The 27,078-nt window shown below is 45.9% G+C and overlaps 1 protein-coding gene across 1 annotated transcript in view; it reads left to right on the top strand.

Moving 5' to 3' along the window:
* LOC135526149 (ALK tyrosine kinase receptor-like) overlaps positions 1-27,078 on the top strand; it is a 759,574-nt gene that overhangs the window by 591,652 nt on the left and 140,844 nt on the right. Inside the window, 2 exon segments of the mRNA XM_064954281.1 lie at positions 17,377-17,430; positions 17,433-17,507. Coding sequence (XP_064810353.1) covers positions 17,377-17,430; positions 17,433-17,507 — 129 coding nt within the window.

The raw sequence follows: 27,078 nt of genomic DNA, 5'->3' as shown, positions 1-27,078 counted from the left end.
ATGGCCATGACCGACTCATATCAGGTTCACAAGCAGGACTAAGTAACACTGACATCATTTTTTAGGGAGTGGTAATGAGGTGACCAATAACGGATGCAATTGAGATCAGCTGTGTGTGCTGGTTAATTTAGCGCATATTGATGATGTAACAAGACATCCGCTGGCGGTAATCTTGTGCCATCGATGTAGGCTTCTTGTTATTTGATTATATTCCAATGAAAGGTGTGAAAATAATACGCTACTGTTTCTGTTTCCTGGCTGAGTTGATGACCTGATTTGAGCCATCAGTTGATTGACAGTTGTAGGCTTACTGTAGAATGCTAAACTTTCCTCCAGTGTGTATGCTTGCCCAGGCTTTATCGTTAGGCTATGTATAATTTGTCAATTTAGTTATGGTCTTTGGTGTGGATTGAAAGCCTGTATTGTATGGCTTTAATATTTTATTTCGTAAAGCTGTCAAGATGTTTATGCATTTGAGCCCATCCAAAGACAATTTTGTTGAGCTGAGACTCTTTTCTATGATGTATAAATTATCCGACTATTCGTTTAACTTCTTGAAAACATTGAATTAAATGCAATTAAGTCGTGTCACTCGATCGCAGAGCACTGGTATCGAACTCATGAGGCTCGAAGCCAGACTCGCCTACTTAGACCACCGCGTTACAGCGGTGAATATTGATGATACCGAAGATGTTATTGATGATACATACTGTACATACTGACTCTGGCATATGTGTGCTAAGGGAAACCGCTGGACCACAAAGGCACTGCAGTAACCAATAATTTATTCTGCCTATTGCTTGCCTTCAATATATAATAAAACAATTTATTAAAAAAGGATTTTCCCTAAGAAAAAATACATCTACACCCTGCAAATATGTCCATTTATTATAAATGTTGCCTGCTTCCCTGGCAGCGATTTTAAATATTATCTTCATATATTAAAATCCTCCATCTGCAAGATTATTTTCCTCCTGCGACGAAAGGGGTCAAATTAAGATCCGACATCTGTAGTTTAAATGACCTTGAGGTTTATAATATATACTATTTTTCTTAAAGAAGTACACCAGTAAGTTCAGTGTCAACAGCTTGATTAACATTATTGAGACAATATGATATTAATTGAGTCTAATATTCTAGTTCATTACTTAAATGTTGGCTGTTTTGGCACCTTTCAAAGAACAATAACTGCTCCCCACTGACACTAACCTCATCAAATCTATCATATACTAATTCTTATCATCACTCATTTTGACAGCTTGATGATGGCAACAGGAATCATAAGCGGGAAAAAGAAGCTTTAGATTACTAGTGATCCATCATTCCTTGTTTCGCAATAATCTCACAGTGCATCATCACTTTAACAGGACCAGGCAATCAGCATTTCATAAGAGAGCCGAGCTATGTTCCTTATGGCCACAGACGTTGTCCACCGGTGACTGCTGTAAAATACACCATCAAGAGATAACAAATCAAATGGCAGGACTGAAACAGTGGCTTCCTGATTCTGGGTAGTGATATTGGAAATTACGTCCCGAGGTGAAACCTAAGCGGCATGAGACCTAGACCTAAGCAGCATGAGAAAAAGTGAGCCATATGTGTTGCTTTGTAGCTCAGTTGATAGTATGGTACTTGTAACACCAGGGTAGTGGCTTAGATTCCCACGACCACACATACATTAATCTGATGACTGTTATTTATCTAATCAACTAACTATGATAAGTTTTACCCGATTTAAATTAATAATGTAACAATTAACTCATACGATTTAAGGCACCACGAGAGTGGTTGTTTAAAGAGTTACCATCTCCCGAATTAAACTATAAAGGTCTTTACCTATCACTTCCAAAAAAACGGTCAATGTATTAAAACTTCTTTTGGATCAATAGCGTGCCCAGAGTGAACTGCCTCCTACTCAGTCCCAGATGCTAATATATGCATATTATTATTAGTATTGGATAGAAAACACTCTGAAGTTTCTAAAACTGTTTGAATGATGTATGTGTGTATAACAGAAGTCATATGGCAGGCAAAAACCTGAGAAAAAATCCAAACAGGAAGTGGGAAATCTGAGGTTTGTAGTTTTTGACGTCACCCCTATTGAATACACAGTGGAATATTGGTTATGTTGTACTTCCTAAGGCTTCCACTAGATGTCAACCGTTTTTAGAAACTTGAATGAGGATTCTACTGTGATGTGGTGCCGGATGGGAGCTCTTTGAGTCGGTGGTCTGCCTTCAGCCTCGTTCTCAGTCACGCGCTTTCACTTGAGAGGTAGCTGTCGTTCCATTGCTTTTCAACAGACAATGGAATTCTCCGGTTGGAACATTATTGAACTTTTATGATAAAAACATTCTGAAGATTGATTCTCTACTTAGTTTGACAAGTTTCTTTGACCTGTAATATAACTTTTTGAACGTTTTGTCCGAATGGACCAGATTGCGTATTTGGATTTGTTTACCAAACGCCCTAACAAAAGAAGCTATTGGACATAAATGGACATAAATGATGGACATTATCGAACAAAACAAGCATTTATTGTGGAACTGCGATTCCTGGGAGTGCATTCTGATGAATATCATCAAAGGTAAGTGAATATTTATAATGCTGTTTATGAATAATGTTGACTACCCAAGATGGCTGATATTTCTCTGGCTGGTTTGGGTTCTGAGCGTTGTTCTCAGATTATGTTTTGTTGAAATCTGACACAGCGGTTGCATTAAGGGGAAGTGTATCTATATTTCCATGTCTAAAAATTGTATTTTCATCAACATTTATAATGAGTATTTCTGTGAATTCATGTGGCTCTCTGCAATATAGACTAGTGTGAAGTTAAACCTGTTAAAAAAAGCAGAGCCCACATAGCCTGGCAAGTGTTTAACCTCCTGGCTTCTTGATTGGAAACCAAGTTCTTATTGTCTGTCCAGATCACGAAAGGATGCCCCGTCTAACCAGAGTTTCCACCCATCAAAGGCCCACTAGACTACCAAGAGCTACCGGTTGCCTACATCGTAGTTGCGTTCCACTGGTGCAAACCGCTTGGAAAGAAAGGCACATGGGTGCATTCTCTTGTCCCCCTCGTTCCACTGTGAAAAGACCGCCCCTGTTCCGGTGTCCGAGGCGTCCACCTTTACCTCGAAGGGATGAGTAGGTTGAACAAGGATGGGTCCGGAGGTGAAATGTCCCTTGAGCTCTATTAATGCCCTGTCAGCCTCGGGGGTCCAACCAAAATGGCTGGGACTTGCGGGTTAGGGCCGTGAGAGGCGCTTCCACTGTACCAAAGTTCTGTATAAAACACCTGTAAATATTGGCAAACCTGAGGAACAGCTGGACTTGTTTGAGTGAGGCAGACAGGGCCAGTCAGTGACCACCCTAACATTAATGGGTCCATTTGGATGCAGGCAGTACAGAAAATGTGGCCCAGGAAAGAGACTTTGGATACATGGAACTCACACTTCTCTACACTTCTCAATGTAGTTGACTCTGCATGAGGCGCCTGAGGACTTGGCGGACGTGCAGAATGTGTTCTGGAAGGGTCTTGGAGAAGACCAGGATGTTCATAGAGGTGAACAAAGATGAACCGATTCAACATATCCCTAAGAGTGTCATTGACCAATGCTTGGAAGACTGCCGATGAGTTTGATAATCCGAATTGCATGACTAAATACTCAGTGGACACTAGGGGTGTTAAAGGCAGTTTTCCATTCATCTCCCTCCCTGATTCTCACAAGATTGTAAGCTTTGCCGAGGTCCAGTTTGAAGAACTGGGCCCCCTGTGCCAGCTCCAAGGTGGCGGACATCTGGGGTAGCGGGGTAACAGTTCTTAATCGTGATCCTGTTCAGCCCTCGGTAGTTGATGCAGGGACGCAGACCTCCATACTTCTTTCCCACAAAGAAGAAACCTGCACAAGCCGGGGATGTTGAGGAGCAAATGAAACCTGCCTCCAGCAAGTTCTGGATGTAATTGTCCATGACTGCTGCTTCAGGGATCGATTGGGAGTAAAGATGGCCCCGGGGAGGGGTGGAGCCGGGTAGGAGTTCTATGGCACAGTCTTATGGACCATGATGAGGGAGGGTGGTGGCTTGCCTCTTACTGAAGGCCTCCCGGAGGTCGAAGTATTCAGTAGGGAGAGAGGAGAAGTATTGGTCTTCAATGGATGCAGGGGGACGCTACGAGACTGTAGGTGGGGGTTTTAGACATCTATTCTGGCAAATCTTACCCCAGTCTAGTAGGTGCCCCGTGGATCAGGAGAGTAGGGGGTTATGTAGCGCTAGTCAGGTGTACCCTAGAATAAGGGGGTTCTCGGGAGCCGTGATCAAAAGAAAACTAAGTCACCCCAACCTGCAGTAGAATGGGAACCATGACAACTGTCATCCATTGCCAAGCTGATCTGACCCATTAGGATCCTCACAGGACAATCATAACAACGTTATTCCAACCAGACCTCATTTTTATGTTTGTAACATCAACCAAATTTGCCAGCTGAGAAGAGACTCCTCATTTCAAGTGGACAGATATTACTCATTCTCCAGAATGAGACAGAATCCACTCGGCGACAATGTTGCCATTTGTCAGTAGGGTTTGGTAGCCACAGTGGCCTTTCCTGTCATCTCTTTGCCTTTTCCTCCCCACATACATCATTCCTCAGAGCCAGCACAGAGCTATGGGCGATTGGGATAACAAAACCCGCTGACTCCCCTAGGCAATTTGTCTTGCACCGCCCGCTTTGTCTCGCACCTTCCGCATTTTCAGAATCTGACAAGCTTGATTAAGGCAGACCAACTGCGGTCAGCTCGGAGGCATGTGTCTGCCTGGCCACAGTCAGTTGCTCTGTGAACTGAAGTCAAAGGTAGAGGTCTGCTTTGGATTTCAACATGTCCTCCTCAAACTCAATTGATACAGAAACTCTCAGCTGAGACAGGTAAGAGGGGGCCCACCTAGCTCCAAATTCTATAAGAGGGTTGATGGTGCTAATGATACCTGGCTGTGGACTACAGCCGTAAGTGTTATACAGCTATGTGTCAAGGTGAGGTGTGATAATGAGGTGTAGATTAGGGTCTAGAAATCCTGTTTTGTTTTCTAATCAAGTTGTGGAATTGTCAGTTCTTCACAGTAAGCAACCAGGGAGTCAGAATCACATAATTGCTACTGTCAACATAGATAACACTCAAGGCCATAAAAAGCCCATATTATTATACTAAATTAACTGTATACAAAAGAGCTCACATATGACCCCCCTATAATACACACAGAACACTGGCGCATAGCGCTTATTTCTATTATACTTTTGACTATTGTCGTGCTCATTAAACTCAAGTTGAGCATTAGCAAGCCTTTTCACGCTGTCTCTGGAAAAGCATTAACTGCCATAGGGATTACATGAGGTGGTGTTTTGTTTCTCACTGTATGTAAATGAGGCTTTTTAGCCAAGCATTGGGAGATATAAAGACCTAACACAAGAGGCAGTCACTGCTGAGATGTTTTTCTGAACATAATTGAAGGTCATTGTGCGAAGAAAGTCATTATTTGCGGGTATACCCTACTGTGCTAACAGGTGGGGGGGAAAGCATAGAAATTTGTCCCAAATGGCAGCCTATTCCCTATATAGTGCCCTATATAGGGCATATGGTGCCATTTGGGACGCATTCCAGATCTACAGTTAGCTGGCTGTACAGCTGACCACACAGATAGACATAAGAGTTTTATCGTTCTAAAGACATCTATTGGAGCAATTTTTGTAATTTGCATTTATACTATGACACATACATCGTTATATTTCTACACCACCTGGTTTTTATTCAATTGAAAGTGTAGAACTCACTGTCTGTGGTGTTTCTTTGGTGTGTACTCATACTCTCAGGTTTTCAGGCCTAACTTAAACTTATATTGTCTCAAACAAATCAAGGGCAAACTATGGTAAAGTACACGGACGCAGCCATCCACGATAATATCGCTCTTTCTTTCTTCCCTATGAAGATGGAAAAAGTGATCCCCATCAGCAAGCTTCCTGCTTTTCTTTTTGTTCTCCCTTTATCTACGATCATCAGCTTCCGATGATGAACTCAGAGCGAGTTGTCAGTTTTTACAAGCCTGCATTCCAAATGTCACCCTAGTCCCTATGGGCCCTGGTCAAAACTAGTGCACTACTTAGGGAATAGGGTGCCATTTGCGACTCAATCAAGTCTGTCTGCTGATGCTTCTGTTTTACAATTTGCATAGATATGCAAATCTTCCACAGCTACCATCTCAATGCTCCCGACTGATGGCCATGGTATCATGGTGACATCATACATTTGTCAGAAATCCTATCCCCCTGTGCCACCCTACTGTATGTGGTCCTTGTCCTATGGTAACGTCGCTGTATGCAAAACGCGACTATCAGAGTTTACGTCATTTATGATGAGTTGGATCAAATATGGGATTCAGATATTTATTGCTAGTGTTATGGATTATCCTTGTGTTATACTTTGTCACAGACTTTACAATGTTGATGACAGAGTATATTTTATTGGCTACCCGTAAGAGTAAACGTTGTTCCTGTTTATCATATTAAGTTTATATACTGCAAATAATAGTTTTCCTTAATAGTTTTCATTTTACACAGTATTCCAGGATATTACAATTATTTATTACCTATTATAATAAGTTGATATTCTAACAATGCGTTAGTAGTACCCAACTTGCAATGAACCGTCAGGTCACTAATGGCCTGGTACTCAGGGATCTATTGTCCCGCTTAAGCACTATGAAATCAATGCAAATGCAATCAAAAATCACATCAAACACTGATCATCAAAACAGTAACATTATTTTAAAACTCACTTTACTGTGATGATCAATTTGAAGAAAGAAGCTCAACAGCAGGTTGAAACTGAGTGGAAAGCATGGTTGTTGTGGATGTTGTTTCAAAGTATAACACAACGAAATGGACAGCGCCTTCAAAGGTGATGATTAAGTCAAAGCATTTAAGACATTACATGTAGAACCCCCATACCCATATTACGCCTTATTCTTGAACGTCACAGTGATCGCGGCGAGTTAGTTGCAATTGTGTTTCTATTTCCAACAATGCTAGCGCATGCTAGTGGAGGGAGGCGAAAGCAGCAAAAGTGGTACTTTTATTTCAGATCTTGATTGTTTTACACTGGCAGAACAACACAAAATTGTAAAATCGATCAACATGACAAGCATTATATGTTCAGTATGAAGAGGAGGCAGTTGTTACAACAACAATGTTTTGAACACCAACCTCTATGTCAATCTGAATGTACCTGTGGAGCCCCATATGACCCGCATCCACCTCCTAAAGATGCAGTCTTTGAGGCTCTGCATCAAAGCGTTGAACCTAAAGAAACCACCAAAACATCCCTTTGTGTGCTCCTACCACTTCTTTGACAAGAAGCCTACGGTGGTGCATCTTTACCTAGAAAAATGGCTTGGCTGCGATGCTCCACTCGTGATGAAGGATCGTGTGTTGGTCAGGCAGTCATCAGTGACAGGAAAGCCAAACGCCTGAGCAGTTTGCCTGCTCTCATTTTGTGTCACCCTCTTGCTCTTGTATCTAAGCACAGTCTCATGATAGCACCATTTATTTCCTATACAACTCAATAAAAAAATCCCATTTGATATATACTGTACTTAATTATTATGATTATTACACATTATTAGGAGCGTCATGCAGTATGGTGTTTCATTGTACGGATTTGTTATTAATTGTCCACTTGTTTAACTTCTTGAAACTCCCCAACCCGGATCCGGGTTTGTGACTAAAGCCTCAGGCTCATTAGCATAACGCAACGTTAACGATTTCTGAAAATCGCAAATAAAATTAAAATAATGCGTTTGCTCTCAAGCTTAGCCTTTTCTTAACAACACTGTCATCTCAGATTTTCAAAATATGCTTTTGAACCATAGAAATTGACTAATTTGTGTAAGAGTATGCAAAGCTAGCATAGCATTTTGTGTAGCATGTAGCACGCAACATTTTCACAAAAACCAGATAACCAAATAAATAAAATCATTTACCTTTGAAGAGCTTCTGATGTTTTCAATGAGGAGGCTCTCAGTCACATACCAAATGCGCAGTGTTTCCTGAAAGCGTCTGTGTGTAGGAGAAATCGTTCCGTTTTCTACATTGCGTCTGGCTACCGAAACGAACCGAAAATGCAGTCACCTACAACGTGAAACTTTTCCGGATTAACTACATAATATCGACCGAAACATGGCAAACGTTGTTTGGAATCAATCCTCAAGGTGTTTTTTCACATATCTCTTCATTGACATGCAGTTCGTGGAAGCTTGCTTTCCTCTCTGTATCGTATGGAAAAATACTGGCAGGTGACTTTTGCGCACCAATTTCGGCGCAGGACACCGGGCGGACACGTGGTAAATGTGGTCTGTTATGGTCAATCTTCCAATGATCTGCCCACAAATACGTCACAATGCTGCAGACACCTTGGGGAAACGACAGAAAGGGTTGACTCATTCCTCTTGCGTTCACAGCCATATAAGGAGATCATGAAAAACAGAGCCTCAAAAATCCTTGTCATTTCCTGGATGCCATCTCATCTTGGTTTTGCCTGAAGCTCACGTTATAGGGCACGCACAGAGAAGATCTTTGTATTTCTGGACACGTCAGAGTTTTTTCTTTCGAACGGTAGCAATTATATGCATAGTCGAGCATCTTTTTGTGACAAAATATCTTGTTTAAAACGGGAACGTTTTTCATCCAAAAATGAAATTGCGCCCCCAGAGCATCAACAGGTTAACAAGCCATACTAATTTATTAACAGATGACCCAACAGGCTCAAGTGTTCACCAAATTGAAAATGGGGATTGGCCAACACAAATAGAAGGAATGGATATGCCTTCAGAGAAGGATGCCCAAACTCAATGGGAAGACCCATCTCTAAGTGATCACAACTACAACTCAGATGATCATATAAAGCCCACTACCTGTGAGGCACGGACACAGTGCCCAGCAACACCTCTCTACAAAACACTGCTGAGGAACGAAGCATACAGGCTTGTCTCTTGCTGCCTTTTCTACCCTGGCGGAACATCTTCTATCCCTCTACAAAGGCAGCTTTCAGTTAGACCTGACAGACCAACTCTTGATAATACTGATGAAGCTGTAGCTCAACTTGCTGCAGCAGGACTTGTGCAGAAAGTTTTGGTGTTTTCTAGAGTATTGTCAGTCGGGTGAGTAGTTATTGGATTGGCATGATTTAAGAGAATCTGAGGAAATTCCATGGTTGCCAAGGGAAACCATCTGTGCTACAATACCACAATGTTTTTAAGGACCACTACCCAGGAACAAAATGCTCAGAAACTTCTTTACAGAAGAGCAAGAATCTGGATTCAAGGGGAGAGTCATTCAGCCATTACTACGCCCAGAACACTATCAAATACCTGGTGGCCATTGCACCTTGTGATGTTCATTTCCTCAGCATATGAAGGCAGATGTAGCGACAAATATGTAACATCGGATTCTGGGTTCCTGGAGTACCTCTGTCCAGGTGATGAGGTGGCTGACCGTGATCTGCTACACGAGAGGAAGGTCACAATTCCAGCCTTCACAAAGAGGCACACATCTGTCAGAGGAAGACACCACATGTACAAAATGGATTGCTAACATGAGGGTTCATGTGGAACGCGTAATTCAGCGTCCTGCGGCTGGGGCCGCACGTCGTGGAGGGGGTACTGTCACTGTGTGCCAATCAACCTCTCATCTAAAATGGACAAAATACTTTAAATCTCTGCTGCCCTGTGTAACCTGCGTGGTGATATCATTAATGAAGATGCTAAATGAACTGACCAGCGAAATGCCATTCACAGGGTCGATTTCCCAATATGTATTAAAGTTGTGTTAAAAGTGTTGTTAAATACACTTAAATTAATTATATAACAACTGAATTATTTGTTTTACATACTCATTAATATTAATAAAAAGCAAAGCCATAGAAACAATTTCCACAATACTGTGACTGTTGACGCATTAAGTCAGGCTTTTTAACAATTTGTTAATAGCATCTGCAAACAGGAGAGACATCTGACTACATACTTCTACAGAGTTGCATATATTTGTCACTCAGTGACAATCTGCCTGACTGATACTCCTCAACAATAAATGGCAGCATGTGTGTTGAGTAGAATGCATTCAACCTCAGGACAGCCTCTGCACAGAACTGTGCATGATAGGGAGCAGGAACGACAACTTGCTGGGACGGAGTCCAGATTAGCACCTTACTTTCTTCCAGTCCTGTGCAAAACATACCAATTTGCACCTGCATGTTGTAGCCACATGGTTGCAGTTGGGGTGTACCCTACACCACCTTCACAGGGAGGGAAGCTAAAGTCATTCCACTACTGTCACTTGTGCTCCCTCTCCGGCATCTTGGTCACCTCCCTGATTACATTCCTTATATATGTCACTCCCTTTGGTTCCTTCCCTAGACGTTGTTGTTTCTGTTTCAGACTAATGTCTGTGCGTTGTTCGTGTTTCGTTTATTAATTAAATCACTCACTCCCTGAACTTGCTTCCCGACTTTCAGCGCACACTGTTACAAAATAACGCCTCACCTAAGGGAAGCATCAGGGAGCGTTCATATTTTTTTGTGTCAGGTGGAATGATGTCGGGTCCAGGAGCAGCAATAGGCTTCCATGCCTCAGCCAGATCGTCAGGCTCCCCTGCCTCCGCTGGCTCGTCAAGCTCTCATGCCTCAGCCGGCTCGTCAGGCTCTCATGCCTCAACCCGCTCGTCAGGCTCCCCTGCCTCAGCAGGCTCGTCGGGAATTCATGCCCTCCCCAGATCGCTAGGCTCTCCTGCTTCCACCAGCTCGTCAGGCTCTCGTGCCTCAGCTAGATCGTCAGGTTCCCCTGCCTCAGCCCCCTGTCAGATTCACGCGTCCCAGCCGGCGACAGGTTCCCATGCATCAGCAGGGGTGACCGGTGCACTCCTAATCCCCGGGATTGTCCCCTGGATTGGCTTCCTGTGGCTGGAGCCGAACGCGCCGGGAAGGGGGTACCGTCAGGTATGCTCTCTCTCCGGCGCTATAGGTCGCCATGCTCCTGTGTCTCAGCCGGATTGACAGGTTTCCTTCACCTCTGCAGAGGTGACCAGTCCAACTCCAGGTCCCGGGGATTGTCTTTTGGTCAGCGTCTTGCAGCTGGAGCCGCGAGTCGTGGAGGGGGTACTGTCACGTGTGCTCCCTCTCCGGCCTCTAGGTCACCAGGCTGCTTGTTATGGCGCACACCTGCCACAGCCCGGTTCAATCTGTGCCTGCACTCTGGTGGGTCCGGGCTAGTAGTGATCCAGCCTGGGGGAGTGGTGCCAAGGCTGCGCACCAGAGCTCCAGTGCTCCCCCACAGCCAGGTCCTTCAGGTGTGTCCTCCTAACACCAAGCCTCCTGGAGGTCTCCCCAGCGTGGTGGGTCCTGTGGCAGCCCCACACACCAGGCTGTCTCTCTGTCTCCTCCCTACAGGTGTTCCCGCCTGTCCGGCGCTGCCAGAGCTTCCGCCCCTCAGTCCAGAGGCGCCAGAGCTCCTCCATCCAGCGCTGCCAGAGCTTTCCTCCTCTCCAGCGCTGCCGGAGTCTCCAGTCTGCAAGGAGCTGCCAGTGCCGCCGGTCTGCAAGGTGCTGCCAGTGCAGCCAGTCTGCAATGAGCCGCCAGTGCCACCAGTCTGCAAGGAGCCGCCAGTGCTGCCAGTCTGCAATGAGCCTCCAGTGCCGCCAGTCTGCAAGGAGCCACCAGTGCTGCCAGTCAGCCAGGAGCCGGCAGGAGCCGCCAGTGCTGCCAGTCAGCCAGGAGCCGGCAGGAGCCGCCAGTGCTGCCAGTCAGCCAGGAGCCGCCAGTCAGCCAGGATCCGCCAGTGCCGCCAGTCAGCCAGGATCCGCCAGTGCCGCCATTCAGCCAGGATCCGCCAGAGCCGCCATTCAGCTAGGATCCGCCAGAGCCGCCAGTCTGCCAGGATCCGCCAGAGTCGTCAGCCAGTAAGGGGCTGCCCCTCTGTCCCGAGCTGCACCTCTGTCCAGTGGGGTCATTTAGAAGGGTCGCCGTGGTTAGGAAGCCACGGAGGCGGACAAAGACTATGGTGAAGTGGGGTCCACGTCCCGCGCCAGAGCCGCCACCGCGGACAGACGCCCACCCAGACCCTCCCCTATAGGTTAAGGTTTTGCGACCGGAGTCCGCACCTTTGGGGGGGGGGGTACTGTCACGTTCTGACCTTTATTTCCTTTGTTTTTGTATTTATTTAGTATGGTCAGGGCGTGAGTTGGGGTGGGCAGTCTGTTTGTTTTTCTATGATTTGTATGTTTCGGCCTAGTATGGTTCTCAATCAGAGGCAGGAGTCATTAGTTGTCTCTGATTGAGAATCATACCTAGGTAGCCTGGGTTTCACTGTTTGTTGGTGGGTGATTGTCTATGTTGATTGCTTGTGTCATCACAGTTCTCATTTAGCTTTACGGTCGTTATTTGTTTATTGTTTTGTATAGTGTGTTTCAGTGTTCAGTGTTTTCTTTATTAAATTTCATCATGAACACATACCACGCCGCATTTTGGTCCTCCGATCCTTCTCGCCTCTCCTCTTCAGATGAAGAGGAGGACGCCCGTGACAAGTTTCATGTCTGTGCGTTGTTCGTGTTTCATTTATTGATTAAAACACTCACAGCTACCGAATAATATTAAAGCCCCCTTTACTGGCTCAAATAGCCGACCAATCAGCCTGTTACCAACACTTAGTAAACCTCTGGAAAAAAATTGTGTTTGACCAGATACTAGTCACAGTAAACAAATTGACAACAGAATTTCAGCATGCTTATAGGGAAGGACACTCAACAAGCAGAGCACTTACACAAATAACTGATGATTTGGCTGAGAGAAATTGATGATAAAATGATTGTGGGGGCTGTCTTGTTAGACTTCAGTGCAACTTTTGACATTAATGATCATAGTCTCCTAATGGAAAAAGGTATGTGTTATGGCTTTACACCCCCTGCTATAATGTGGATAAAGACTTACTTGTCTAACAGGGGTGTTCTTTAATGGAAGCCTATCAAATATAATCCAGTTAGAATAAGGAATTCCCCAAGGTAGATGTTTAGGGCCCTTGCTTCTTTCAAGTTTTACTAACGACATGCCACTGACTTTAAGTAAACCCAGAACATCAGCTAGTACAGCGACAGAAATGACTGCAACACTCAACAAAGAGCTGCAGTTAGTTTCAGAGTGGGTGGCAAGGAATAAGTTAGCCCTAAATATTTCTAAAACTAAAAGCATTGTATTTGGAACAAAACACTCACTAAACCCTAAATCTCAACTAAATCTTGTATTAAATCATGTGGAAATTTAGCAAGTTGATGACTAAACTGCTTAGAGGAAAACTGTATTGTAAACTGTCATGGTCAAAACATATTGATGCAGTAGTAGCTAAGATGGGGAGAAGTCTGTCTATTATAAAGTGATGCCCTGCCTTCTTAACAGCACTAACAACAAGGCAGATCCTACAGGCCCTAGTTTTATCGCACCTTGACTACTGTTCAGTCGTGTGGTCAGATGCCACAAAAAAATGAATTGGGAAAATTGCAATTGGTTCAGAACAGGGCAGCACGGCTGGCCCTTGGATGCACACAGATAGCTAATATTAATAATATGCATGTCAATCTCTCCTGGCTGAAGGTGGAGGAGAGATTGACTTCATCACTACTTTTATTTATGAGAGGTATTGACATGTTGAATGCACCAAGCTGTCTAAACTACTGGCACACAGCTCGGACACCCATGCATATCCCAAGAGGTCTCTTCACAGTCCCCAAGTCCAGAACAGACTATGGGAGGCACACAGTACTAAATAGAGCCATGAGTACATGGAACTCTATTCCACATCAAGTAACTAACGCAAGCAGTAAAATTAGATTTAAAAAAGGGATAAAACACATTATGTAACAGTGGGAACTGTGAACTGTGAAGCACACACACACACACACACACACACACACACACACACACACACACACACACACACACACACACATGGTTTTAGTATTGTAGATATGTGGTAGTGGTGGAGTAGGGGCCTGAAGGCACACAGTGTGTTGTAAAATCTGTGTATGTATTGTAATGTTTTAAATTTTAAAAGCTGCTTTGGCAGCAGCTTATGTGGATCCATAATAAATACAAATACATCACAGATTTTCCCAATGTAGACATCATCCAGATATCACAGCCCTTCCCCATGACAGGACACTTGATATCCAACAGCTCTTAGTAGTTCAGCACTCTGTCAGGGCTCTTCAACACTGACAACAGGGCCTCTGTGGTCTACAGAGTATCCACAGTCTTCCAGCAACTGGGAGGCCATCAACTCATTATCTTCAAATACATTGAAATGGTACAGCCACAAATAAATATTCATTTCAGTTCATTTTGACCTAGGATGCTACTGGCTGTGATGTTATTGTCTGTTCAGCATTAACACACTTATAGAGCAGAGTCCCCATAGGCAGATTCAGGTGTCATTCAAAAATACCAATCCTTTTCCCTCCTCCTGGTGAAGCCATTTGTGTGTGTTCCCAAAGGTGAGCCAAGTTTTGTTTTTGTTTATTTGTTAAGATGTGTTAAAGATGCACATTTTTTAATTATTAGCTAGACACCGCTCTGAGGTAATTCGCTAGCGTTGACAGAAGTTGTCAAACGGAAAGACAAACACAATTGCGTTTGAATGGAAATGGGTCAAGTGGGCGGGGCTACATAAGGCGAAAACTAAAACATTTAACAAATTCTAGTTATCGCCTTCCCAGAATGGGAAAAAATCCCTTTTTATTTTATTTTATTCAGTTCAATTATATTATTCTTAATTTAATTTCATTCATTTGCATGACAACATGTCATGACTGCCACAACCCCAGCCACACTCCTACTAAACTATGCCTCCAGTCTTCTGATCTGACCCGCTGGGTCATATCTCAATAACTCAGTACCAAAAACCCAGCATCAACAACCCAACCTTGCTCTTTTTACAGAAAACAACCAAACCAATTTGACCGAAAGCCTGCAACCCAGCAGTTGGGTCAAGCAAACAACCCATCAGTTGGGTCAACCAAACAACTCAGCAGACACTTCTATGCTGTACAGTTGTAGGGCTATTCAATGATGATCCTGGAGGGCCGAAACATTTAACTTTTTTCTTTCTCCCTGGTAGTTCCTTGATCCTTGACTGGAAGTTGACAGCTTTTGTACAGTATCTGTTGGAAGAAATGCAGTTTGAATCTCTTCTCCTATTCATTTTCTTCAGTGTTACCCTGCTGGTTTGTATTACGTCATCCAGCCTGTTATTTCAAGTGAGAATATTATGTGACACATTATAAATGCATTACAATAGACTTACACATGCACCATGATGTTATGTATTAAATGGTGTACGACAGCAGTCTGGCGACATGGCTAATAACTGTGGAGATGTTTCATTGTTCTGATTTGCATTGTTCATGTAGAGATACGTATATGGCAGGTATGAGAGAGGGAGACAGATAAATAGTGAAGGGGTAGACTGGTGGCCTCTAGGGGCAATATATGTGGACTCCATGGGCGTTATACACTGAGTGTATAAAACATTAGGAACAGCTTCCTAATTTTGAGTTGCACCCCCTTTTGTCCATGTTGATTCACATGCTTCCAATAGTTGTGTCAAGTTAGCTGGATGTCTTTTGGGTGGTGGAACATTTTTGTGGGAAACACGGGATATTTTTTAGGGTGAAAAACTCAGCAGCATTGCAGTTCTTGACACATTCAAATCAATTTGTGTTTGTCACATGTGCCGAATACAACGGGTATTGTACCTTACTGTGAAATCCTTACTTACAAGCCCTTAACTGACAATGCAGTTCAAGAAATAGAGTTAAGAAAATATTTACTAAATTATCTAAAGTAAAAAAATGTAATCAAGAAGTAACAGAAGAAAATGACGTAACAATAATGAGGCTATATACCGGGGGTACCGGTATCGAGTCAATGTGCGGGGTACATGTTAGTCGAGGTCATTTGTGAAGTGACTATGCATAGATAATAAACAGCCAGTAGCAGCAGTGTAAAAACAGAGTTTGGCCATTTGATGAATTGTTCAGCAGTAAATTGTCTTGGGGGTAGAGCCTTTTGGTCTGAGACTTGGTGCTCCAGTCCCGCTTGCCATGTGTTAGCAGAGAGAACAGTTTATGACTTGGGTGACTAGAGCCTTTGACAAACTGGTACACCATAAGCACTTAAATATTTTATCTTGCCCATTCACCCTCTGATTTTTTTATTTGACCTTTATTTCATTAGGGAAGTTAGTTAAGAACAAATTTTTATTTTCAATGACAGCCTTGGTTAACTGCCTGGTCAAGGGCAGAATGACAGATTTGTACCTTGTCAGCTCAGGGATTTGACCTTGCAACCTTTTGGATGCTAGTCCAACGCTGTAACCACTAAGCTGCCCCAGCTACCTTGATAGGCACTCATACCAATCCATGCCTCAATTGTCTCGAGGCTTTAAAATCCTTCTTTATCACGCCTCCTCCCTTTCATCTACACTGATTGAAGTGGATTTAAGAAGTGACATCAATAAGGGTTCATAGCTTTCGCCTGGATACACCTGGTCAGTATATGTCATTAAAAGAGTATGTTCCTAATGTTTTTTACACTCAGTGTATGTGATCTGACGGTGGCAGCAGTACCGCAAGACTAACCTCCAGCACTCATTGCTCTGTATTTCTATCTCTCTCTATGATTTTCCCAGATCCCTCCCCGTTCCACAAAAACATGGGATCATATTGTAATGAAACAGCAGGGATCAGGTCTCGAACCCTCGACCTTCGAGCCGTGCCGCAAAAGCATGCTTGTGCAGCAGAGTCGATTTCCGCGCTGAAAAACCCAGGGTCGTTACACAACTCCCTCCTTTCAAAGAGCGCGTCCTCGCGCTAGCTTGCGACTCTACGTCTTACAGGAATGCGCTCAACGGCCAAGCACACGCACTGTCGTGGATGCAGGGTCCGATCGCTTCTGACACCATTGTAATGAAACAGGCAGGGAGCAGGTCTCAAACCCTCGACCTTCTTGCCCGAGGTCCGGCGCGCTATCGACTGTGCCGCAAAAGCATGCTCGTGTGGCAGAGTCGATTTCCGCCCTTATAAACCCAGGGTCGTTACAATATCATATGTAAAAGTACATGTGTGTGTATATCTATGCAAACTACACTTTTCTGTTGTAAATAGTACATGGTAGCAGTTTTGTTTACGGTGTTCATTTCATGACACCCTCAAGCCTCAACCATGTCATTGTGATGATGATTAATTTCTCTGTTGACAGATGTGTTTCTGTCTCGCTCTCTTTGCTTCTCTCCAGATCTCTCCCCTTTCCACAACATCCCCCTCCAGGGCCAGTACCATTGTCACCATGGCCCGGGGTCCCTCTGGGACAGTTGTGTGACTTCACGATGGACTGCCCACTCGGCGACGACGAAGGGGACATGTGCAGTGAGTACAGCTTATCTATTCTGAACAAAAATATAAACATTCAACAGTTTTTACTGAGTTACAATTCATACAAGGAAATAAGACAATATAAAAAAATAAATTAGGCCCTAATCTATTGATTACACATGACTGGGCAGGGGTGCAGCCATGGGTGGGCTGCACCCCACCCACTGGGGAGCCAGGCCCAGCCAATCAGAATTATTTTTTTTGCAACAAAAAGGCAAAAAGACAATGGAGCCAACTTCAGGTTGAGAAATGAACATTCAATTCTCTGACAACAGCTCTGGTGGACCTTCCTGCAGTCAGTATGCCAACTTTATGCTCCCTCAAAACTTGAGACCTATGTGACATTGTGTTGTGTGACAAAACTGCACATTTTAAAGTGTGCTTTTATTGTCCCCATTACAAGGTGCACCTGTGTAATGATCATGCTGTTTAATCAGCATCTTGATATGCCACACTTGTCAGTTGGATGGATTATCTTGGCAAAGGAGAAATGCTCACTGACAGTGATGTAAACAAATGTGTGCACAAAATTTGAGAGAACTTAGCTTTTTGTTCATATTTCTGGGAATTTTTATTTCAGCTCATGAAACATGGCACCAACACTTTACATGTTTAAATTTTTGCTCAGTGTACTTCACCATTGGACTGGGTCTGTTGTGGGTAGTGGAGGGAGTCATCCTCTCAACCTTGGTAAAGCGGCAAAATAGATCCACCATGGTGAGAGCTCCTTTAATGAAGCTGTTGTGCCCAGACTGCCTGCCATTACACAGCTATGGATATGTACCAAATGACAGCCTTTTCACTATATAGTGCACTATTTTTGACCACAGCCCTATACAGTGACATTTGGGACGTAGCCTACAACTACGGCTGCCTGAACTTACTTGACAGAGGCACTGCAGAGCGCAGTCAGAGCATAAATGTTTCCCACTTCGACACCATACATTGCTTGCATTTCTCACCCTTAAAATGTTTCTGCGGTTCTTATTTTTCATTTACGGGAACACATTTGTTTTCTCAAAGGAACAGTTTTATGCCAATGTTGGATTTGCTGGACGTCTGTGGCTGGCTGGACGTCTGTGTGCAGGGCCATCATGCCCATTGAAATGCACAGGCCACAGTTCTATTAAATGATACAATATAGAAGATAATGCTTCTTTAAGTCATGATTAATTAAAATAAGTTTAATTTGGCAATCAATGCACCCTCAAAAGAATTAGGTACAAGATGTGTGTGTATATGTGCATTTGTGTGATGTGTGGGGAGAACAAGTATTTGATACACTGCCGATTTTGCAGGTTTTCCTACTTACAAAGCACGTAGAGGTATGGAGCCACTCCTTAGTTGCCCTGGCTGTGTGTTTCGGGTCATTGTCATGCTGGAAGATCCAGCCACGACCCATCTTCAATGCTCTTACTGAGGAAGGGAGGTTGTTGGCCAAGTTCTTGCGATACATGGCCCCATCCATCCTTCCCTCAATATGGCGTACTCTTTCTGTCCCCTTTGCAGAAAAGCATCCCCAAAGAATGATGTTTCCACCTCCATGCTTCACGGTTGGGATGGTGTTCTTGGGGTTGTACTCATCCTTCTTCTTCCTCCAAACACGACTTGTGGAGTTTAGACCAAAAAGCTCTATTTTTGTCTCATCAGACCACATGACCTTCTCCAATTCCTCCTCTGGATCATCCAGATGGTCATTAGCAACCTTCAGACGGGCCTGGACATGCGCTGGCTTGGGCAGGGGGACCTTGCGTGCGCTGCAGGATTTTAATCCATGGCGCCGTAGTGTGTTACTAATGGTTTTCTTTGAGACTGTGGTCCCAGCTCTCTTCAGGTCATTGATCAGGTCCTGCCGTGTAGTTCTGAGCTGATCGCTCACCTTCCTCATGATCATTGATGCCCCACGAGGTGAGATCTTGCGTGCAGCTCCAGACCGAGGGTGATTGACCGTCATCTTGAATTTCTTCCATTTTCTAATAATTGCGCCAACAGTTGTTGCCTTTTCAACAAGCTGCTTGCCTATTGTCCTGTAGCCCATCCCAGCCTTGTGCAGGTCTACAATTTTATTCCTGATGTGCTTACACAGCTCTCTGGTCTTAGCCATTGTGGAGAGGTTAGAGTCTGTTTGATTGAGTGTGTGGACAGGTGTCTTTTATACAGGTAACGAGTTCAAACGGGTGCATTTAATACAGGTAATGAGTGGAGAACAGGAGGGCTTCTTAAAGAAAAACTAACAGGTCTTTGAGAGCCGGAAATCTTACTGGTTGGTAGGTGATCAAATACTTATGTCATGCAATAAAATGCAAATTAATTACTTAAAAATCATCAATGAGATTCCGTCTCTCACAGTTGAAGTGTACCTATGATACAAATTACAGACCTCTACATGCTTTGTAAGTAGGAAACACTGCTGATTTTGCAGGTTATCAAATACTTCTTCTCCCCACTGTATGTGCGTGTGTGCGTGAATGAGTGTGTGCGTGCCTATGTGTGCAGTTCATTATGTATGTACAGTACCAGTCAAAAGTTTGGACACTCCTACTCATTCAAGGTTTTTTCTTTATTTTTACTATTTTCTACATTGTTGAATAATAGTGAAGACATCAAAACGATGAAAAAACACATATGGAATCATGTAGTAACCAAATAAGGAGGGGCCTTCACGTGTACCATCTGTGGCCGCAGAGGTCACACTGCTGGTCGGTGCCGGGTTGGTTCCTATAGGGGTTGAGGGAGCAGGCAGGGCACTCTGGTGTCACCCTGGGTGAGCCTGCACCACTCTCATCTAGAGCCCTTTGTTGTACACCTGTTTGTGCAGGTTTACTTTCCTGGATTTCCCCGCATTCCTAGCATAAGGTGCTCGTCAATTCAGGCGCAGCTGGGAATTTTATTGACAGAGCATTTGCCCATAGTTTAGGGATCCCTGGACTGTCGACCATTAGGGTCCGGGTTGATTAGGGAGGCTACCATTCCCCTGGGCATGGTGACGCGGGGGGGTCAGAAAAGAGAATCCGTCTCTTCTTTATTGAATCTCATGCTTCCCATGTTTCCCGTGGTACTAGGCCTTCCCTGGTTAGCTTGTCATGACCCCACCATATCATGGCAACAGAGGGCTCTCACCGGGTGGTTGCGAGAGTGCTCAGGGAGGTGTTTAGTGGTTTCCGTTGGTGCTACTACGGTGGAAAGGCCAGACCAGGTCTCCACCATGCGCATTCCACCCCATCGACGGGGGGATTGTGCGGTAAATCTCCTGGTAGATGCTGCAATTACCAAGAGTCACATGTATCCCCTGTCACAGGCGCAGATGGCGGCTATGGAAGCATATGTTTCCAAATCCCTGCGTCGGGGGTACATTCAGTCCTCCACTTCACCCGCATACTCAAGTTTTTTGTGAAGGAGGGAGGTCTGCGCCCGTATATTGACTACAGAGGCCTAAATCAGATCACTGTGAGGCACAGTTACCCGCTACCTCTTATCGCCACTGCGATTAAGTCAATTCACGGGGGCCGCGCTTCTTCACCAAACTTGGTCTCAGTAGCGCTTACAACATGCAGTGTATCCGGGAGGGAGACGAGTGGAAGACGGCGTTCAGTACAACCTCAGGGCATTATGAGTACCTCGTCATGCCGTACGGGTTGATGAATGCTCCATCAGTCTTCCAAGAGATTTTCAGGGACCTGCACGGGCAGGGTGTAGTGGTGTATATCGATGACATTCTGATATACTCCGCTGCACGCGTCGAGCATGTGTTCCTGGTGCGCAGGGTGCTTGGTCGACTGTTGGAGCATGACCTGTACGTCAAAGCTGAGAAATGCCTGTTCTTCCAACAGTCCGTCTCCATCCTAGGGTACCGCATTTCCACCTCGGGGGTGGAGATGGAGAGTGACCGCATTTCAGCCGTGCGTAATTGGCCGACTCCCACCACGGTAAAGGAGGTGCAGCGGTTTCTAGGGTTTGCCAATTACTATCAGAGGTTTATCTGGGTTTATCTGTTTTGGTTAGGTAGCCGCTCCCATTACCTCACTCCTGAAAGGGGGACCGGTACGTTTGCAGTGGTCGGCTGAGGCGAACAGGGCTTTTGGTCACCTAAGGGCTCTGTTTACCTCGGCTCCCGTGCTGGTCCATCCGGATCCCTCTTTGGCGTTCATAGTGGAGGTGGACATGTCCGAGGCTGGGATAGGAGCTGTGCTCTCTCAGCGCTCGGGTACGCCACCGAAGCTCCATCTCTGTGCCCGGCGAGCGAAACTTTGACTTGGGTGACCGGGATCTGTTGGCTGTCGTCAAGGCACTTAACCTCTCTGGCCCACCCGACGCGCTAGCGTCCCACCTTGCCAACAATAAATGCAAATGCGCTACTCCAAATGCTAACAGCACTAATTAAAACTCAAATGTTCATTAAAACTCACATGCAGGGTACTCAATTCAAGCTACACTCGTTGTGAATCTAGCCAACGAGTCAGATTTGTAAAATGCTTTTCGGCGAAAGCATGAGAAGCTATTATCTGATAGCATGCAACACCCCGAAATACCAGAAGGGGACGTAAACAAAGGAATTAGCGTAGCCGGCGCTACACAAAACGCAGAAATAAAATATAAAACATTCATTACCTTTGACGAGCTTATTTGTTGGCACTCCTATATGTCGCATAAACATCACAATTGGGTCCTTTTTTTCGATTAAATTGGTCCTTGTATACCCAAAATGTCCATTTATGAAGACTGTCAGATCCAGGAAAAACACCGTTTTAAACGCAACGTTATTTTTTTTTTATTAAAAAGTTGCCTATAAACTTTGACAAAGCACTTCAAACTACTTCTGTAATCCAACTTTAGGTATTAGTGTCAGGACCCGGTTACGAACCTGGGTCTCCGGAGTGAGAAACAGTCACTTAACCAACTAAGCCACAAATAGTCAGCAGAACCCAGAAGATGAGGCAGACACAGCAGTACTTAAGACGGTGTATTTAATAAAGTAAAAAGGAGAAGTCCTTCAATACAAAAATGGCAAATCCAAAAGGTGGTAGGAATAGCACAAAAAAGCCTCAAGAGATACTCAAAAACAAAAACAGAATTCCACAAGAGCATCCACCGGAATCGACAAGAATACACAGAACACTAGGGCTGGGTGCTAACATACAAACACAGAGCACAGAACTGAGGGAAACTAAGGGTTTAAATACAATCAGGGGAAACGAGGCACAGGTGCAAATAATAATGGGGAACAAGGGAAAAAACATAAGGTCAAAAAGCACAATGGGGGCATCTAGTGACCAAAACCCGGAACAACCCTGGCCAAATCCTGACAGAATCCCCCTAGGAACGGCTCCTGACGTTCCTACCAGCTCTCTCAGGGTGGAGGGCCCTGAACTGACGAATGAGGTCAGGGTCCAGGATGTCTTTGGCAGGAACCCAGGAGCGCTCCTCGGGACCGTAGCCTTCCCAGTCCACCAGATACTGCCAGGACCGCTGCACCCGGCGGGAATCCAGTATCCGATGGACGTTATAAGCCGGCTGGCCTCCAATGACACGAGGCGGAGGGGGAGGTCTGTCTGCCGGGACAAGGGGAGAAAAAACAACAGGTTTTAACAATGAAATGTGAAATGTGGGATTAATCTTAAGGGATCTGGGTAAGTGTAGGCGATAAGAAACTGGGTTAACTCTCCTGGCAACCTTGAAGGGACCAATATATTTTTGGGACAGCTTGCGAGACTCCACCCGTAGAGGTAAGTCTCTTGTGGAGAGCCAGACTCTCTGGCCGGGGCGCAGGGTAGGCCCGGGACGGCGACGTCTGTTGGCTTGTTGTTGGTACCTCTGTGAGGAACGCATAAGATTAAGACGGGTCTTCCTCCACATAAGCCGACAGCGTCTGACGAACTTCAAGGCTGAAGGCACTCTGACTTCTGCCTCCTGGTCCGGGAACAATGGAGGAGCATAGCCAAACTGACACTCGTGCGGGGACATACCAGTGGAGGAGGAGCGCAAGGTGTTGTGCGCGTATTCGGCCCAAACAATAAAGGATGACCATGTGGACGGGTTGTCACGAGTCATACATCGGAGGGTGGTTTCCAGCTCTTGATTCATCCTCTCTGTTTGGCCGTTGGACTCCGGATGGTACCCTGAAGATAGACTGGCAGAAGCCCCCATAAGTTGGCAGAAGGCCTTCCAAAACCTTGAGGCGAACTGGGGACCTCTGTCAGAAACCATATCTTGAGGAATGCCGAAGACTCGGAACACATGATTTATTACCAACTCAGCCGTTTCCTTGGCAGAAGGTAACTTAGTCAGAGGGACGAACCTGGCCGCCTTTGAAAACCTGTCGATTATGACTAGGATAGTAGTATTGCCATGGGATGGAGTAAGTCCAGTAATAAAGTCCAATGAGATATGGGACCAGGGTCTGTGGGGAACAGGTAAAGGGTGAAGGAGTCCTTGAGGGCGGAGGTGAGAAGATTTGCCCTGGCAGCACACGGGACAGGCATTGACGAAAGTGGCAACGTCTTCTCTTATGGTAGGCCACCAGAACTTACGCTGGATGAACTCCAAGGTGCGACCTACGCCCGGATGACAGGTGAGGCGAGAGGAGTGCCCCCACAGAAGGAACTGAGTCCTCACTGCCTTGGGGACAAACAACCGATTGGCAGGACCTCCTTTCGGGTCCGGTTCGCTAGCTTGAGCACGTCTCACGGTATCCTCAACTTGCCACGAGATCGGAGCCACAATCTTAGCAGCAGGAAGGACAGGCATGTCCGTGTCATCTCGAATGGCAGGAGCGTAGACTCGGGACAGGGCATGCGGTTTGAGATTCTTCGACCCGGGCCGATAGGTGAGGATAAACTGGAATCGATTGAAGAAAAGAGACCATCTAGCTTGTCTAGAGTTCAACCGCTTCGCCTGCTGGATATACTCCAGATTTTTGTGGTCCGTAAGCACTTGAAACGGGTGAGAAGCCCCCTCGAGCCAGTGTCTCCATTCCTTCAATGCCATCTTAACCGCTAGGAGTTCACGATCCCCCACATCGTAGTTCCTCTCAGTCAGGGTAAGCCGGTGTGAGAAGAAAGCGCACGGATGAAGCTTCTTGTCTTCACCCCTCTGAGACAGGACAGCTCCAACACCAACCTCTGATGCGTCTACCTCCACCACAAATGGTTCATCCGTAGTCGGTAGTATCAGGATGGGAGCAGAGAGAACGCGCTGCTTGAGTCCTTGGAAGGCCGCCTCAGCTTCTCTTCCCCACAAAAACCTTGCATTGCCACCCTTGGTTAAAGCTGAGAGAGGGGCTGCCACCAAGCTGAAGTTCTTGATGAACTTGCGGTAAAAGTTTGTGAAGCCCAGGAAACGCTGAACTTCCTTAACGGATTTGGGGGTGGGCCAATCCGCTACCGCCCCTACCTTCCTGGGGTCCATTTGGACTCGACCGGGTTCCACTACAAATCCCAGGAATTGTACTCGGGATGAATGGAATTCACATTTTTCCGGCTTAACGTACAGATGGCTGTCCAGGAGGCGTTTGAGTACTTGTCTGACATGCTTAGTGTGTTCTTGAAGGGAGCTCGAAAAGATGAGGATGTCATCCAAGTAAACGAACACAAATATGTTAAGCATATCCCTAAGCACATCGTTTATGAGCGCTTGGAACACCGCTGGGGCGTTGGTCAGGCCGAAGGGCATCACCAAGTATTCATAGTGACCAGTAGGCGTGTTGAAAGCGGTCTTCCACTCGTCACCAGGTCTGATCCGCACAAGATGGTATGCGTTCCGCAGGTCAAGCTTAGTGAAAACAACTGCTTCCTGGAGCAGCTCGAAGGCTGTGGCCATAAGGGGTAGCGGGTAACGGTTACGGACGGTTATGGCATTGAGTCCCCGGTAGTCGATGCAAGGACGTAATCCACCGTCTTTCTTGGCCACAAAGAAAAACCCTGCTCCCGCCGGGGAGGTGGATGGACGCATGAGGCCTGCTTCCAGAGCGTCCTTGATGTAGGTATCCATAGCAGCTCGTTCGGGTGGAGATAGGGAAAGATCCGACCCCTGGGGGGCAAGTGCCCGGAAACAGGTCGATGGGGCAATCGTAAGGTCTATGGGGTGGTAGCATGGTGGCCCTCTGTTTGCTAAACACCAGTTTGAGGTCATGGTAAGACTCGGGAACTCGGGTCAGGTCGATGGATTCTAAAGACTCGGGAGTAGAACTCGGGGAATTCTGGAAAATACAAGTAGCTTGGCACGTAGGACCCCACTGCTTGATAGTGCCCACAGACCAGTCGATGTGAGGGTTATGGCTGTGAAGCCAGGGGTATCCAAGGACGAGAGGGAACTCGGAACAGGAGATCAAATGAAAGTTCATCAATTCCTGGTGTTGTGAAACTGACAGTCGCAAGGAGGTAGTGACATGAGTGACAAGTCCAGATCCCAAAGGGCTTCCATCCAATGTAGTGACCCTCATGGGTTCACCTAGAGGTTCAGAGGGAACGCCATTCTCCTTCGCCCAGACACCATCCATGAAGTTACCTGCGGCTCCAGAGTCTACCAAGGCTTGAAGGTGAAGCTTGTGGTTGTCCCAGGAGAGGGTGACTGGAATGAGCAGACGGGAGTTGGACGGATGGGAGGAGGTTATGTTTCCCGTTACAGTTCCCCCCGGTCTGTACGGGACAGAGCGTTTCCCTGGAGCCCGGGACACGTGAAACGGAAATGGCCCGGTTTGCCGCAATATAGACAGCGTCGCTCCCTAAGCCGGCGGTCTCTCTCAGCCTGGGAGATGCGTCCAATCTGCATGGGTTCCGATGGAGCCAGCGAGGATAAAGGTGGGGACTCGGAGCTGGGACTGATAGGGGCTAGAGGTCTACGGTTGAGTTCTCTCTCTCTCAGACGCTGGTCAATGCGTGAGGCCAACTTGATCAGGGACTCGAGATTGTCCGGTGGTTCCCGAGTGGCCAGTTCATCTTGGATAGTGTCGGAAAGGCCTTTCAGAAAGCACACCGTGAGCGCCTCGTTGTTCCAGCCACTTGCTGCTGCCACCGTGCGGAACTGGATGGCATAGTCCGTCACGCTGCGCCAACCTTGGTGGAGAGTCAGGAGCTGTTTGGCTGAGTCAGAACCACTGCTTGGGCCTTGAAACACTCGTTTGAATTCCTCAGCAAAGGCAGAGTAGCTGGCACAGCAGGAACTATGGGCATCCCACACAGCAGTAGCCCAGGCCAGGGCTTTTTCCGACAGCAGGGTGATGATATAAGCGATCTTAGACCGGTCGGTGGGAAACGACGAGGGTTGTAGCTCAAAGGAGAGAGAACATTGGGTGAGAAACCCTTTACAAGCACTTGGATCACCTGAGAACCGTTGGGGAGGTGGAAGACGAGGTTCAGCCAGGGGGTTAACTGCCATGGGTACGTGAATCTGAGGTACTGGAACGGGAACTGTTGCCGGGGTAAGACGATCAGATATTTGCTTAATGGAAGTCAGCATCTCCGACAGAAGATGAGAATGTCTAGCCATTAAGGCCTCTTGCTGAACCAGGGCGGCTTTGTGGCGTTGGACAGTCTCCTGGTGGTGGGACAGCATGGCAAGAAGGTCCTGG

The sequence above is a fragment of the Oncorhynchus masou genome, chromosome 32, assembly GCF_036934945.1.
Source record: "Oncorhynchus masou masou isolate Uvic2021 chromosome 32, UVic_Omas_1.1, whole genome shotgun sequence".
NCBI classification, from domain to species: Eukaryota; Metazoa; Chordata; class Actinopteri; order Salmoniformes; family Salmonidae; genus Oncorhynchus; species Oncorhynchus masou.
This window is presented reverse-complemented; position numbering and strand designations above follow the sequence as displayed.